Source organism: Myxine glutinosa, chromosome 7, assembly GCF_964187855.1.
Source record: "Myxine glutinosa chromosome 7, kmMyxGlut1.1, whole genome shotgun sequence".
In the NCBI taxonomy this organism is placed as follows: domain Eukaryota; kingdom Metazoa; phylum Chordata; class Myxini; order Myxiniformes; family Myxinidae; genus Myxine; species Myxine glutinosa.
This window is the reverse complement of record NC_136267.1, coordinates 96719663-96736885: the sequence shown is the minus strand read 5'-3', so window position 1 is coordinate 96736885 and position 17223 is coordinate 96719663. Positions and strand designations below refer to the sequence as shown.

General features: G+C 51.5%; 1 protein-coding gene across 1 annotated transcript in view; it reads right to left on the bottom strand.

Moving 5' to 3' along the window:
- LOC137417442 (sodium channel protein type 1 subunit alpha) overlaps positions 1-17223 on the bottom strand; it is a 269938-nt gene that overhangs the window by 66927 nt on the left and 185788 nt on the right. The window contains 1 exon segment of the mRNA XM_078782028.1: positions 6939-7059. Within this exon segment, the coding sequence (XP_078638154.1) occupies positions 6939-7059 (121 nt within the window).

Sequence of the window (17223 nt, the reverse complement as noted above, 5' to 3'; positions counted from 1 at the left end):
TATCGACATCATCGTGTGCATTGCCGTTGGTTCCCATATCGGCTCAATTCCCATATCGACCTCTCACCTTGTAACTCCTCGTCCATCGCCATGCCGATACCTGCCTGTTCTCGTCGTTCTGCACGACTTCAACCTCCAACCAGCATTGGGATTTGTGCACGGACTTTGGGGAATGTTACCTTCCACTCACGTTTGGCGTATCATGAGTTTATTGCTTTGAGAGCGTTGCGGAATGATGGTACCATCATATGTATTGTTCATTTGATGGAAGTGAGATTTTCATTGTACTTTCTTTAAGAGTGTTATTATTGTGTATGTGAGAGTTCTTAATGCAATTACTCGTTTTGTTCGACAATTGCATTGGTGTGGTTTTACCATGGTGTGTTAGAACTCTCAAAATAACAAATCTTTCTGCCGCGTTCCCTCTCGAGACTCTGAGGGGCACCGTAACCGGAGTTTGGTGACGTAACACGTAACAATACGTCTGGCTAAAAGAAAACCTTTTTGAAACAGTGAAGCTGCGTCAATATTTGGCTTTGTCCGTCCTTCCGTCAAAAATGACGAAGAAGAAGAACCTTTATAACCGACGATGTTTACTTCTAAAGGGTTCTAAAGGGTAATTATATTGGGTTTTAAAGGGTAATTATAATAGCTTCTAAAGGGTATTTCTCAAAGGCAGAATGTAATACTGATCACAAGCATGAGAGTGAGAGTAAATGGTAATTCTAAAGTGTTCTAAAGGCGAATTCTAAAGGGTTTCATTAATTTCTAGGCTTTGCCTATTTCATATTTAAAATGCCAAAATGAACCGCTTCCTTCGGACATGGGTGCGATTGTTTTAAAAAGAGTAGGAAGGTCACACCATATTGTCATCTCATTAACGTAGTACTCCATTCCTTACCAATATGTTATCTAGAGATAAAATCAATAGGACATTGATTAAAGTATGCTAACTGCCTTGGGAAGCAAGGAAAAGCTTACATTTTTGGGCGTTAATCCTTCATCAGAGCAAAACAACCTTCATCAGGACCAAATTCCCTCTTTTGCTCCAAAGAAGAGTTAACATTGGAAATGTCAGCTTCTCCTTGCATCCCATTGCAGTTAGCATTGGTGCAACCATGGGGAGGGCTTAGGGGGCTTGAGCCCCCTGCTTGGTTCAAAAAAAATCGTCTGACTGGATTAGCACGACTGGAAGTGCTTTGCAGTAGGCAGATCTCAGTATAGACTGTGAGTGACACTCTTGCACTCTCACCACCTTGATTTTGTACTTCAATATTTTGTGGACCTCTGCTACTTACTCATTTAGCAGGTTACCCTAGCCCCTCTCTAAGGAGAATAAAAAAGAAGAACCGCCTTTAGAGGCAATTTTTCCCCGCAGAGCAGGGGTTGCCCTTTTTTGGTCCCCTTTTTGAACCACAGCCAGATGCCCTTCCTGCTGCCAACCCTGTTAGTCGCCTGCCAACCCTGTTAGTCGCCTCTTGTGACACACAGGGAATTACCAGTGAACTGGTACTTAATTGCCGACCTCAGAAGGATGTACAAGCTGGGTCAATCCCCCTGGCGTTAATTCAGTGACGGCCCGGGATTTGAACCGAGGATCCTGGGATCCCAAGCCAGCACCTTAACCGCTAAGCCAACACCAGGCTTCCTCGAAGGAGAATCCGGGTTGGAATCCTGGTGGTTAGCATACCTCAATCAAAGTCCTGTTGATTTCATCCATTGTTCTACCTGTCCACCAACACAAATTGACACCAGTCTTTACCAGCAAGACTAGTTCTTCATTCTACAAGATCTGATTTAGTCTCACTGATTCAATCCATAAAACACTACTCCCTCCCCCTATCCACCCCATCTCCATACACTGTCATGATGTAAATATTTGATATGAGTGTTTAACTTTTCCTTGGGAGCCATCAAAACATTATGTATGCAAAAAGAAAGGAGTAACGGTACATTGAGAATAAGAAGGTGAGGGCATGGGATATTCACAGGTTGGGAAGGGGGGTTTGTGGGTAGTGATGAGAGAAAATATTTCGTGTTTTGTTCAAAAATGAATCTTATCTGATTGACTAAATGTTCACTGCTCTCAAAATGGCACACGTTATCGAGATAGCTTTGAGGAACCCTTCTACTGAATCAACGTCATGTGTCTCTCGTGCTGAATAATATTGATTATTATGCAACCAGATAACATTTTGCTGTAGAAGACAACACGACAGCCCTATAATATGGTGAATATGTTGTATTGCCTACACCAGCAACAGATATATCGCAACAAGACAACATGCACTGCTTGTCATAGATGTTATGCGTGATTGTCCTGCTGTGGTCTCAAATATCAAACACGGTTGCTCTCAAATCACGAAAGTAAAAAAAACTTCCGTGTGTCTCACTGGCTGACGAGTTCCCTGGTCGGCAAGTTTCAATTACAGATGAACACATGTGGGACACATTAGGAAGACATCTCTCACGTCTTGCTGAACATAGTATGACTACAGTGCAATCAAGTCAGTGCGGAGGGAGTGGAGGAAAGCGCGATGGGGTGTTGTAAAATTCAGCGAACTATTTATTTATCAAAATGATTTTGTACTACTGCAAAAACACGATTGTGAATTTTAAAAACCTGTTCAATGTTTGAGATCATTGCCCTCTTATGAAACAAGAAATCCAAAAACTTGGCATTCCCAAATGAAGAAGCGGACATGCCAGCACAAACGTGAGAGTCTCCGCAGTTGTTTGAGAACAATTTCGTCTGCAGCTCCAGAGAAGTGAAATTGATTGACAGTACTCATTAAATGACCTCCTCAGTAATGACTGACCAAACATTCTTTAGTTTGCTGTTGTGAATGAAGTCAAATATGGCCTTGAATTTCATCTCAGTCATAACTGTGAGTGAAAACAGAACTGGCAGCATTGATTGACAGGATTGATTTCAAACTTCGTGAAAATTAGCAGCCAATATCAATTGGAAAGTTGATAAAGATAAGAAGTTTCCCAAAGCCTCTAAATTTTGCAAATCCATTTCTTGAAATGAAAAAGAGAAGATGTTGGCAGTCATGTGAAGAAAGTCTTTTCAAAGCAAATACAACTATTTGCGGGGAAATCAGAGAAAACCAAAGTTCAAAGAAATGTTGAGTGTATAGCCACTGTAATGTTTGTGACGCACAGATAGTCTCAACTGTTAGACTTTGGCCAGCTTTATTTTATAATCCAGAGTGCAGTGGAAATTACTGGAGGGTCATTCCTCGGGAGGCCGTTGCCCACCTCTTTGACCCATAATCCAGAGGTTATTTCTCCAAAATGGATAAAAATAAATAATAATAATCTTCACTTGGCTTTGGCCGTTTCTTCCTGATACTTGAAACACCCTGCAACCCATGCCTTTACAAAACAGACTTTTTGGAATGCTGGCTGCACTTTTCATCCAATCATCATGCAACATTGTTGAAACAGTCATGGCTTCTATGCTGAAAGCTTTGTACCAATCACTCAAGCAGTTGTGGAGAAAGCGAATTTAAAAGCGAATGAAGGTGAAAAAGTGGGGGTGGAAGAAAAGAAAAGTGAGGGCCTCGGCTAACACAACATGGTTCCACAACATGGTCAAGGATGGTTGTGGTATGTGGATGCCTATTACTCGTAATAACTGGAGAGTTCATAGAACATGATACCCCGCACAGTGTTCAAGTAAAATACTTCAATTTTAATACAATAATGATTTAAAGATCGTTTAAAAAGTTCTGGAAGATTAGCGCAATTGCAGCAGTCTAGAAGATAGAGGCCTTATTGATCACCATAGAACGCAGCATCAATCAGCATCTTCTTCAGCCCGAACCTCACACATGCCACGCTCTCTCATGCTATTGATATATAGCATGGTTCTTGTAAGTATCATGAAGGCGATTTGTGTTCTGCAGTGTTCAAGTATATAATTCATTTTAAATAAAGGTTTAAAGACATTTGCAGGTGTATAAATAAATGAATTCCGTGTTTTACCCCTGTTCATTTTACCCAGTGTCTATTACATCCCCTTATCCAACACATTACATTATACTTCTTCATGCCTGTTGTTTGTGTCCTTTATAATACCCTTAAAAACAGAAAGTTTTCTGTTTGGAATTATTTTCAATTATGTTTGACTGCTAGGCAGGCAGACAGAGTGAAAATACTATTTCACTCCTCTCTGTGCAGGTGCGCTCGGGACGAATTCAGAGCTAGTGTACGGCAAAACAAAAGACTTGTCTTCATACTCAGGTTCCTATTCATGTTCAAAATAAAACATTTGTTTGAAATAAGTTGTTCCTCGATCACAACCTGACGATCATACACTGATGACAGACAGACGGGCATGAATCAATTGCTTAACTGTACGTTTCGCTTCACATGCACGGGGTAATAACAATTGAGGCCTATACTTTTTATAGGGCTCCGAGGCATATCACGACTCGACGAGGAATGTTTCTAAGGATGGAACTTATCTCAGATAGGTTGCCACACCGACGCAGGATGCTTGACTGAAGGTGATTTGGGTGGGAATTTGAAATTATTTTAGGGTGTCGGCACAGCTCACCTAATTTCCTGGTGATACCATATAGGATTAAACTAATTCCCCTATATTTTATAATAATATAAATGTGTAAACCTTTTTTACAGACCTTAGACAATGCAGGAAAAAAAAACCCCAAAATGAAGCAATTGATGGTGGAGCTAAGTGTTTTGTTGTATCACAAGCATACGTGCTAATGATCCGAACATGTGCCTTGTATTGTGTGCTCATCAGTTTCCATTCATGGTTTAACATCATCGCTACAATTATTTCAGGTATTTTCCCCTTTTCCGGTCTGTCCACAAATAGTCCATTGGGATTGCATCGCTCAACCAGGTCCCGCCAATGACTGTGCCATGTTATTTTTGGGGTTCTGACGAATACATGCGGCAATTGCAATTACAGTAAAGCCCTTTCTCTTTGCTGTACAGTGCAGTTTACTCTCCTGTAGTCACGGTGAATTGGTGGAGGCCACACATTTCCCTCATGGCCAATCTGTTATCCAGATCCCTCCTTTGCAAAACCAACCCGTAATAATGTAATCAATCATATCAGGTAACGTGTGCCATTCCTTTCCACAAAAGAGGACCCTAAACGGTTTACATAAGTTTAAAGTATTAATTCACTCCGGGTGTATTGTCTAGGTGCTCCTTAACACGTTGCCAACGATATTGTATCCCCAAGGATGCCACCACCGCAGTTAAAGGAATTGTGCTGGAAAAGTCAATGGCCGAGTGTAGTAGACCGTTTACTGCGTCGTACAGTTAAACCTTATTATAACTAAAAGTGTCTAAGGCTTGAAGAGGAGTTTGTGCACATCTTGCGTGAAAGAATATGACATTTTGTGGCAGAGTATGTGGACTTAAAAAGCAGGATGGTCCCTGCATATGAGTAACTTAGAAACTGTGAGCCAGGTCTCTGGCACACATGACCATCCCATTTTGAGACCTCATGAGGAAGCTGACATAAAAATTTCAAACAGATAACAAACAAATTTCAAACAGATTTTATGTACATTTTCGTTGAGATTTTTATTTCACAGTTTTAAGTTATATAAATTACAATTGTCAAATGCGACATGTTGATTGAGGTTGTTGTTTTTTAGAAGCGTTCACGGTTTTTACATAAATTTTAATTTACGGACGTTTTTTCTTTTTTTCATTTACGGACATTATTGTCATGTTTATTTCACAGTTTACAGTTATGGAAATTACAATTGTCAAATGCTAGATATTGATTGAGGTTTTTTTGTTTAGATACGTTTACGATTTTTATGTAAGTTTTCATTTACGGACGCTTTCCAACGGTTCTATGATTTTTGCCAGTGTACCGGCTTCAATGTCCGTCGCCACGCCAAATTTCAGCTTTATAAGATACCCGGAAGGTAACAAACATTAATATCAGACAGTCAGTCAGTCAGTATGTCTTTGGTTAGAAACAGTGGCAACGTCTGGAGGTTTATGGGTGGCATTTATGGGTGGCAACGTCTGGAGAAAGATTAGTTCTTCAGAGGGATTCAGGTAAATGGGGGTCGATCCAAAGAGATTGTGTTTCTAACTTAGCCTTATTGAATTAAATAGGAAGTTCTTGGTTAATTTTTCAATCCTGTGTTGGTTTTGGCTGGCAGGAGGGCCTCGAGGTATGCATATTCCCCTCTGAGCTGCCTTTCTTGGGTTTAAATGTTGGCCCAGATATACGCTGTCATCCTGGTGTTTTGAAGGCAGGGTGATTCATCAATGTATATATGCCATCTCCCTGATGGACATCGACCTAGTTGTCCCATCTGCCAACATTAGGTGGTGGACGTTAAATATCCCACGGTGTACTTTGTGATGAAGCAGGCAAGCTATCACCGGCCCCCTGGCCAAATTCCTTTCTGACTTGTTCTGTTAGAGTGGCAACCCATTGATGTTTGCAATTCCAGCCAAGAAACTGCTTTGGCAGAACGGACAATATGTATAAAGAATGGTATGGTACATGATGATGATTGTTGGTTGAACAAATTAAGATGAAACGTGGCTGTGGAAAACTGTGTGAAGAGATCTAGAAGGATAAGAACCACCTTTAGAGGCCATTTTTCCCCGCAGAGTGGGGTTGGCCTTTTTCGGGTACCTTGGTGCCCTTTTTGAAGCAATGTTTTATGGCCGGATGCCCTTCCTGCCGCCAACCCTGTTAGTCGTCTCTTGCGACACACAGGGAATTACCAGTGAACTGGTACTCAATTTGCCGACCTCGGAGGGATGACAGGCTGAGTCAACCCCCCTGGCGTTAATTCAGCGATAAACCAGGATTCGAACCCAGGATCCTCGGATCCCAAGCCGGCACCCTAACCGCTAAGCCAATACCGGGTTATCTACAGTAGAAGGATAAGAAAAAGCCATATTAAGGAGCGAACCTTCAGTGAAGCATGCTTCTGGCTCTGCAACCTCCTCCACATGCTCTTCCTGGGCAACCACTTCTTCCCTTCGAATGTCCACTGTGCTTCCCTCAGATGAACTCAGCACCACTGCCAGCTTCTGTGACAAGTAAGGGAAAATTTGTATTTCCAGTGAACTCAGGGAAGTGGTTAAGCACAAAATCAACAGTAACACCTCAAACTCTAAAACAAGACTTGCACTCCATTCTCAAATGTTGACTCTTGATGTAAGCTTAGAATCACATTATTATTTTCCAACATAGTGTGTCTATTGATGTAATACAGAATAACTGTTTGCATAACCCATCCAGGAGTCATCAGGGGTGGTCACAGACCCCAAATCAGTGATGAATGTTTCCACTGGTGAGGATTTATTTAGGACCGGTTCCTACTTTATCACAGGATGCTGCTGAAGCATCCCCGAGTCAGGAGAATCATTTTAAACTTAGCCACAGTACCAGCATACAATAACCGACGCTTTTCTAAATGTATATCCATTGGTATATTTATTTGGAAACGCTGGAGTGTGTCCATGGCTACATATACCATGCAGGTAGCATGACAAACAACGGTACCAGATTGGTGCAGACAGATTGTTAATCAAAAATCTAATCAAAGTCTACCAAAAAAAGACAGGCGAACGTTTTGGGGGGGGGGAGAGAAGAGAGAGAAGAGAGAGAAGAGAGAGAAAGAGAGAAAGAGAGAAAGAGAGAAAGAGAGAAAGAGAGAAAGAGAGAAAGAGAGAGAGAGAGAGAGAAAGAGAATACAATACATTTCATCAGAGCCTCATGTCCTGATGAAGACCATTTCATAGCAGAAATATTTGACTTTGAGCTAAATATGTGTATCGATCTTGCTCATCCCTCAGTCCTGTTGGGTGGTGACTCATGAGATGACCTTTCTAACGATTAATGACCTTTGTATTATTTCCGTTTTTCGAAAGATGATGGGAATGGAGCCTGTGATTGATGCTGTGAAGAGGAACAGGTTGAGATGGTTTGGTCATGTGTTGAGGAAGGATGAAAGTGACTGGTTGAGAAGAGTGATGGAAATGAATGTAGAAGGAAGTAGAGGACGGGGAAGACAGAGAAAGACTTGGCTGAAGATGGTGGAATAAGAAATGCGGGCAAGGGGGTTAACAAGGAGAGATGCAGAAAATAGGGCAAAATGGAGAAGATTGTCATGGGGACCGCAAGGCTAACCCCCGCTCTCGTGGGGAAAATGGCCTTTAAAATGCATGTTGTGTTTGTTTGTATTATTTCTGTTTTTATTTGTAGACAGCTATGTGTAACTTACAAATATGATCTGCGCAGCCACAGCGAAAAAGAGCGAGAAAAGGAACACAATACGACTCCTCCATCCCATTCTGTGGCTTTTACTCGGACAGCAATGTGAACCAAAATTCCAAAGACAGTAAATGGGCAACCAACAGTGGCTGTGGAATTTTCCAATCTGATTAATCAAGACCTGAAAATTTCCTCAAACGGTGTGCTGTCCCATTATCATCACTGAGTTGGATGGAACCACATTGGACCAGGCAAACACATCAAGCCAAGCAGCAACCTATCAATCACAAACAGTCCATAAAAGAGCATACAATGATGGCTCCTGCAGAGGCAAAACGGCCAATCATTACCAGGTAATACCTTGTCGTGATGAGCCCATTGGTAATTTCAGGACCCAAAATTGATCATGATTTACCTTCCATCGGATACATTCAAAAGTTCCACCCAATTGTTAAAATAGATTTAAATCTTCCATTAAATCAATTCAATACAAAGATATACAAAGAAACTGACGCACGACAAAGGGAACCCTTCAACCATTCCATTACACACATCCCATTCAATAAATCTTGAACATTTTGATTCATGTACATTTTTAGTTCGACCTATTTGACATCCATATCACTTTTACTGTACTGAGGATATGTATAGCCGATGCTACAAACCATGACTACATATATGCTGTCAGTAAGTTGAATTTGATAAGGATGTTAAGTCCTCTTGCGTAAGATGAGTTAGCCTGTTTCGCATTCATTTCGCTCATGATTTCTGGAGTCCTTTGTTCAAATCCCATTTAATGTGTTGATCAATCCGTTTCATCTCGTGAGTTTGTAATTAAAGTAAAAGTATGCTGATGTCGCATGTTCTTGTCCTCCATGCAAAAAATAAAATATAATATATATGAATGTATGTATGTATATATATATATATATATATATACAGTGCATTCAGAAAGTATTCAGACCCCTTCACTTTTTTCACATTTTGTTATGTTGCAGCCTTATGTTGAAATCGTTTAAATTCATGTTTTCCCTCATCAATCTACACTCAATACCCCATAATGACAAAGAGAATACAGGATTTTAGAAAGTTTTGCAGATTTATTAAAAAGAAAAAATGGAAATATCACATTGACATAAGTATTCATACCCTTTGCTATGACACTTGAAATTTAGCTCAGGTGCCTCCCATTTCTCTTGATCATCTTTGAGATGTTTCTACACCTTGATTGGAGTCCACCTGTGGTAAATTCAATTCATTGGACATGATTTGGAAAGGCACACACCTGTCTATATAAGGTCTCACAGCTGACAATGCATATCAGAGCAAAAACCAAGCCATGAGGTCGAAGGAACTGCCTGCAGAGCTCAGAGACAGGATTGTGTCGAGGCACAGATTTGGGGAAGCCTACAAAAAAATGTCTGCAGCATTGAAGGTTCCTAAGAGCACAGTGGCCTCCATAATTCTTAAATGGAAGAAGTTTGGAACAACCACGACTCTTCCTAGAGATGGCCGCCCAGCCAAACTGAGCAATCGGGGGAGAAGGGCCTTGGTAAGAGAGGTGACCATGAACCCGATGGTCACTCTGGCTGAGCTCCAGAGATCCTTTGTGGAGATGGGAGAGGCTTCCAGAAGGACAACCATCACTGCAACCCTCCACCGATCTGGGCTTTATGGCAGAGTGGCCAGACGGAAACCAAACAGTTCAATCTTGGTTTCATCAGACCACAGAATCTTGTTTCTCACAGTCTGAGAGTCCTTTAGGTGCTTTTTTGCAAACTCTAAGCGGGCTTTCATGTGTCTGTCACTGAGGAGAGGCTTCCGTCTGGCCACTCTGCCATGAAGAGCAGATTTATATCTGGATATGAATTTGAGCAACGTTGAACTTGGATAGCTTTTGATATACACATGATAGAAATAAGCTATGAATGGTGCATGAAAGAATACTTCATAATGAAGGAACTGCGCTACAACGCGAGTCGAAAGAATTGACGCGACCAAAGACGGAATTCGTCCGAGTTGCTTTATTGAAACAAAACAGCTCAGGTATTCTGACAAGCCCGTTTATCGGGCAGCAATATATATACACATTTATGTCGGGAAGTTTGCCCGGCAAAAGCTATACCGGGCATGCCCGGGTGTCAAGGGCGAGCCTTGGAAAGGGGAGTCTGGACCTGCCCGGGCGTGTTTGGCTGCGGCCTGGCAAGTCGAGGCTGGGCGTGCCCGGGCGCTCTGGACGAGCACTGGAAAAGCGAGAGCGGGCATGCCCGGACGCTCTGGGCGAGCCCTGGAAAGGCGATAGCGGGCATGCCCGGACGCTCTGGGCGAGCCATGGAAAGGCGATAGCGGGCATGCCCGGACGCTCTGGGCGAGCCCTGGAAAGGCGAGAGCGGGCATGCCCGGGAAAGACGAGACCGGGCGTGCCCGGGAGGTTCGGGCGCGCCCGGGAACAGTGAGTCCGGGCATGCCCGGGAGAGGCGCGTCTGGCCGTGTTCTGGCCGGTGCAAGGCGATTGTGTGCATCCAGCGGTAACCGCTACACACGCCCCTCCAGAATCGACCTGCACCGGCAGGGTCAATTTAAGGGGGGTCCGGATGACCCGGCCGAAGCGACCCCTGGAGGGTCGTGGGGAGGGGTCCGACGTGGTGGTGGGTAGTTGAGCGGGGGGAACTGTGGACGGGGGGCAGCCTCGCCGCGGAGGAAGGGCCAACCGTGGTGGTCGGTCGACGTCCATGTGCGCCGGTTTGAGGCGGTCCACAGAAATCCGGTCCGGCCGGCCGCCGAAGTCGACGATGAAAGACTTGTCGCCCCGTCGCAGGACCCGGAAGGGCCCGTCGTACGGCGGCCGGAGTGGCCCCCGGTGTGCGTCATGACGCACAAAGACGTACTCCGCTGTGCGAAGCGCCGGGGGGACGTAGGACTGGGGCCCACCGTGGCGGGACGTCGGCACGGGGGCAAATCGTCGGGCGGCCTCCTGGAGGTCCAAGCGCTGGCGAGCGGCGGACCAGGGACTGGTAGCGTCGGGCATGAATTCGCCCGGGACGCGGAGCGGCTGGCCGTAGACGAGCTCGGCGGCGGACGCCTGGAGGTCTTCCTTGGGGGCCGTGCGAAGGCCCAAAAGGACCCACGGCAGCCGGTCGGCCCAACCGTCGTCCTGAAGGCCGGCCATGAGTGCGGCCTTCATGGAGCGGTGAAACCGCTCGCACAACCCGTTGGCTTGGGGGTGGTAGGCCGTGGTGCGGTGCAGCGTGACCCCCAACGAACGGGTGACCGTGCCCCAAAGCTCAGACGTGAACTGTGGGCCACGGTCGGACGAGATCTCCGCTGGTGCGCCGAAGCGCGCGACCCAGGTGGCGATGAATGCCTGCGCCACGTCGGCGGTGGTGGTGGAGGCGAGGGGCACGGCCTCCGGCCACCTGGTGGTCGTGTCCACCATGGTGAGCAGGTGGGTGAACCCCCGCGAGGGGGGCAGGGGACCCACCAGGTCCACGTGGACGTGGTCGAAACGCCATTCAGGCACGGCGAAAGGTGCGGGGCCTGGGTGTGGCGGTGGACCTTGACCCGCTGGCAGGCCGTGCAGGCGTTGGCCCAGTCGCGGATGTTTCGTCGAAGGCCGTGCCAGACGAAACGCGCCGACACCAGCTTCTGAGAAGCTTTCCGGCCCGGGTGAGAAAGGCCGTGGATGGAGGCGAAGATGGGGCGCTGCCAGGAAACGGGCACGATGGGGCGAGGCTGGCCCTGGGAGACGTCGCAGAGCAGGACGGTGCCCGCGAAGGGAATGTCGGCCAGGCGGAGGCCCGTGTCCGCCGCACGGAGTGCCTGCACCGAGGCGTCGGTGGTCTGGTCGGCCGCCATGAGCGCGAAGTCCACGCCGAGGTGGACCGCGTTCGCGCTGGCCCGAGAAAGACAGTCGGCCACGGCGTTGTCTTTGCCGGCGACGTGCCGGATGTCCGTGGTGAACTCAGACACGGCGGAGAGGTGGCACTGCTGGCGGGCCGACCACGGCTCCGTGACCTTAGCCATTGCGTAGACCAACGGCTTGTGGTCGATGAAAGCCGTGAACGGGCGGCCCTCCAGGAGGTGTCGGAAATGGCGAACGGCCAGGAATAGCCCGAGCAGCTCGCGGTCGAACGTGCTGTAGTTTAACTCGTTCGGCCGGAGTTGCCGGCTGAAAAAAGCGAGTGGCTGCCAAACCCCGTCCACCCATTGCTCATGGACGGCACCCACCGCGTAGTTGGAGGCGTCCGTAATGAGGGCGATGGGCGCGTTGAGCACCGGGTGAGCCAGCAGCGTTGCATCGGCGAGGGCCCGTTTGGCGCTGGCGAAGGCCGCGTCCATGGCCGCGGACCAAACAATGTCATGCTTGGCCGGCTTGCCCCAGAGGGCCTCGTAAAGGGGCCGCATGAGCTGAGCAGCGCGGGGCACGAATCGGTGATAAAAATTCACCATGCCGAGGAACTCTTGGAGGGCCTTGATGGAACGGGGACGCGGGAACGTGGTGATGGCCTCGACCTTGGTCGGCAGCGGCACGGCCCCGGTCTTGGTGATGCGGTGGCCCAAAAAGTCAACGGTCGTCGCGCCGAAGTGGCATTTGACCGGGTTGACAATTAAGCCGTGCTCGCTGAGGCGACCGAACAGTGTTCGGAGGTGGAGGAGGTGCTCGGCGCGGGACGTGCTGGCGACGAGGATATCGTCCAGATAGACGAAAAGAAACGGCAGGTCGCGCAGCACGCCGTCCATCAAGCGCTGGAACGCCTGGGCCACGTTCTTGAGGCCAAACGGCATCCGCAAAAATTCGAACAGGCCGAACGGCATGATGACGGCTGTCTTCGGGACGTCGGCCGCCCGGAAAGGTACCTGGTGGTAGCCCCGTATCAGGTCAATTTTCGAAAAGATGACCCGTCCCGCCAAACGGGCGGAAAAGTCCTGAATATGCGGGATCGGGTACCTGTCGGGGGTGGTAGCGTCGTTGAGACGGCGGTAGTCGCCACACGGGCGCCATCCACCCCCCGGCTTTGGCACGATGTGCAGTGGCGAGGCCCACGCGCTATCGGAGCGCCGCACGATGCCGAGGTGCTCCAACGCGTCGAACTCGGCCTTCGCCACGGCGAGCTTGGCCGGGTCGAGGCGGCGGGCCCTGGCGTAGACCGGCGGGCCCGTAGTCGGTATGTGGTGCTCGATCCCGTGCCGCACCGCGACGGCCGAAAACGTCGGCCGCGTGAGGGCCGGGAATTCCGCGAGCAGGCGAGCGAACTCGTTCGCTGCCGGGAGGGCGCACGCCAGTTCGGTCGGCGCGGAGCTGCTCATCATGCACGCCAGGGAGCTGAAGGTCTCGGCGTTGACAAGGCGACGACGTTTGACGTCGACCAGCAGCCCGTGCGCGCAGAGGAAGTCGGCGCCCAGCAAAGCCATGGGGACGCAGGCGTTCACAAAAGTCCATTGAAAACGCTGGCTGCCGAAGCAGAGGGTGACGACGCGTGGGCCGAAAGTGCGTATGGCCGAGCCATTAGCAGCGACCAAAGAGGGGCCGCAAACGGCGTCCCGCCTGTCCTGCTCGGAGGCGGGTATGACGCTCAGTTGGGCGCCGATGTCACACAGGAAACGCCGCCCAGACGCTTTGTCCCGAATAAACAGCAAGTTGCCCGAGTGGCCGGCGCTCATGGCTGGGAATGAACGCCGGCCCGGCCGTTTCCAGACCTGCCGAAAGTGCACGGGGGCCGGCACGTCTGAGCCTTGTGTCCGAACCTGGCGTGGTAATAACACCACGCCCGGTCAGGTGGAGGCCCCGGCCGTCGTGTCGGAAGCGGGCGGTGCGGCGTGGCGGCCGCCAGTTGCACCGGCAGTTCAGCCTCCAACCGCGCAGGGCACTCGGGTGTCGTGGGCATCGCCTCGGACGGCGGCGGGCTCCAGGTAACCGCGCTGATGTGCTGGCCCGCCGAGGAGATCTTATCGGCTTCCCTGGCGAGGGCGCGGGAATCCGTGATCAACATGCCAGCCAGGGCGAGGTGTACCGGGTGAGGCAGCTGGCGAAGGAACAGCTCGCGGAACAGAAAATCCGGAGAGTGCTCACTGAGCAACGAGAGCATATAGTCCATGCGCTCGGACGGGCGCGTGTCGCCGAGCTCGGGCAGAGCGAGCAGGCGCCGTGCGCGTGCTGCCGGTGAGAGGGCGAAAGCGTCGAGGAGGAGTGTCTTCAGCGCGTCGTATTTGTCAGCAGCCGGCGGGTGCTCGAGGAGGCTCAAGGCGCGGGCCGCGGTGGCGGAACCGAGCGCCGCCACAACATGGTGGAAGCGGGTGTCGTCCACGGTGATGCCTCGCAGGGCGAACTGAGAGTCCGCCTGAGCGAACCAAACAGCCGCGTGAGCCTCCCAGAAGGTAGGCAGTTTAAGCGTCACTGCCGTATCCATGTCGGTAGGTCACCAATGAAGGAACTGCGCTCCAACGCGAGTCGAAAGAATTGACGCGACCAAAGACGGAATTCGTCCGAGTTGCTTTATTGAAACAAAACAGCTCAGGTATTCTGACAAGCCCGTTTATCGGGCAGCAATATATATACACATTTATGTCGGGAAGTTTGCCCGGCAAAAGCTATACCGGGCATGCCCGGGTGTCAAGGGCGAGCCTTGGAAAGGCGAGTCTGGACCTGCCCGGGCGTGTTTGGCTGCGGCCTGGCAAGTCGAGGCTGGGCGTGCCCGGGCGCTCTGGACGAGCACTGGAAAAGCGAGAGCGGGCATGCCCGGACGCTCTGGGCGAGCCCTGGAAAGGCGATAGCGGGCATGCCCGGACGCTCTGGGCGAGCCATGGAAAGGCGATAGCGGGCATGCCCGGACGCTCTGGGCGAGCCCTGGAAAGGCGAGAGCGGGCATGCCCGGGAAAGACGAGACCGGGCGTGCCCGGGAGGTTCGGGCGCGCCCGGGAACAGTGAGTCCGGGCATGCCCGGGAGAGGCGCGTCTGGCCGTGTTCTGGCCGGTGCAAGGCGATTGTGTGCATCCAGCGGTAACCGCTACACACGCCCCTCCAGAATCGACCTGCACCGGCAGGGTCAATTTAAGGGGGGTCCGGATGACCCGGCCGAAGCGACCCCTGGAGGGTCGTGGGGAGGGGTCCGACGTGGTGGTGGGTAGTTGAGCGGGGGGAACTGTGGACGGGGGGCAGCCTCGCCGCGGAGGAAGGGCCAACCGTGGTGGTCGGTCGACGTCCATGTGCGCCGGTTTGAGGCGGTCCACAGAAATCCGGTCCGGCCGGCCGCCGAAGTCGACGATGAAAGACTTGTCGCCCCGTCGCAGGACCCGGAAGGGCCCGTCGTACGGCGGCCGGAGTGGCCCCCGGTGTGCGTCATGACGCACAAAGACGTACTCCGCTGTGCGAAGCGCCGGGGGGACGTAGGACTGGGGCCCACCGTGGCGGGACGTCGGCACGGGGGCAAATCGTCGGGCGGCCTCCTGGAGGTCCAAGCGCTGGCGAGCGGCGGACCAGGGACTGGTAGCGTCGGGCATGAATTCGCCCGGGACGCGGAGCGGCTGGCCGTAGACGAGCTCGGCGGCGGACGCCTGGAGGTCTTCCTTGGGGGCCGTGCGAAGGCCCAAAAGGACCCACGGCAGCCGGTCGGCCCAACCGTCGTCCTGAAGGCCGGCCATGAGTGCGGCCTTCATGGAGCGGTGAAACCGCTCGCACAACCCGTTGGCTTGGGGGTGGTAGGCCGTGGTGCGGTGCAGCGTGACCCCCAACGAACGGGTGACCGTGCCCCAAAGCTCAGACGTGAACTGTGGGCCACGGTCGGACGAGATCTCCGCTGGTGCGCCGAAGCGCGCGACCCAGGTGGCGATGAATGCCTGCGCCACGTCGGCGGTGGTGGTGGAGGCGAGGGGCACGGCCTCCGGCCACCTGGTGGTCGTGTCCACCATGGTGAGCAGGTGGGTGAACCCCCGCGAGGGGGGCAGGGGACCCACCAGGTCCACGTGGACGTGGTCGAAACGCCATTCAGGCACGGCGAAAGGTGCGGGGCCTGGGTGTGGCGGTGGACCTTGACCCGCTGGCAGGCCGTGCAGGCGTTGGCCCAGTCGCGGATGTTTCGTCGAAGGCCGTGCCAGACGAAACGCGCCGACACCAGCTTCTGAGAAGCTTTCCGGCCCGGGTGAGAAAGGCCGTGGATGGAGGCGAAGATGGGGCGCTGCCAGGAAACGGGCACGATGGGGCGAGGCTGGCCCTGGGAGACGTCGCAGAGCAGGACGGTGCCCGCGAAGGGAATGTCGGCCAGGCGGAGGCCCGTGTCCGCCGCACGGAGTGCCTGCACCGAGGCGTCGGTGGTCTGGTCGGCCGCCATGAGCGCGAAGTCCACGCCGAGGTGGACCGCGTTCGCGCTGGCCCGAGAAAGACAGTCGGCCACGGCGTTGTCTTTGCCGGCGACGTGCCGGATGTCCGTGGTGAACTCAGACACGGCGGAGAGGTGGCACTGCTGGCGGGCCGACCACGGCTCCGTGACCTTAGCCATTGCGTAGACCAACGGCTTGTGGTCGATGAAAGCCGTGAACGGGCGGCCCTCCAGGAGGTGTCGGAAATGGCGAACGGCCAGGAATAGCCCGAGCAGCTCGCGGTCGAACGTGCTGTAGTTTAACTCGTTCGGCCGGAGTTGCCGGCTGAAAAAAGCGAGTGGCTGCCAAACCCCGTCCACCCATTGCTCATGGACGGCACCCACCGCGTAGTTGGAGGCGTCCGTAATGAGGGCGATGGGCGCGTTGAGCACCGGGTGAGCCAGCAGCGTTGCATCGGCGAGGGCCCGTTTGGCGCTGGCGAAGGCCGCGTCCATGGCCGCGGACCAAACAATGTCATGCTTGGCCGGCTTGCCCCAGAGGGCCTCGTAAAGGGGCCGCATGAGCTGAGCAGCGCGGGGCACGAATCGGTGATAAAAATTCACCATGCCGAGGAACTCTTGGAGGGCCTTGATGGAACGGGGACGCGGGAACGTGGTGATGGCCTC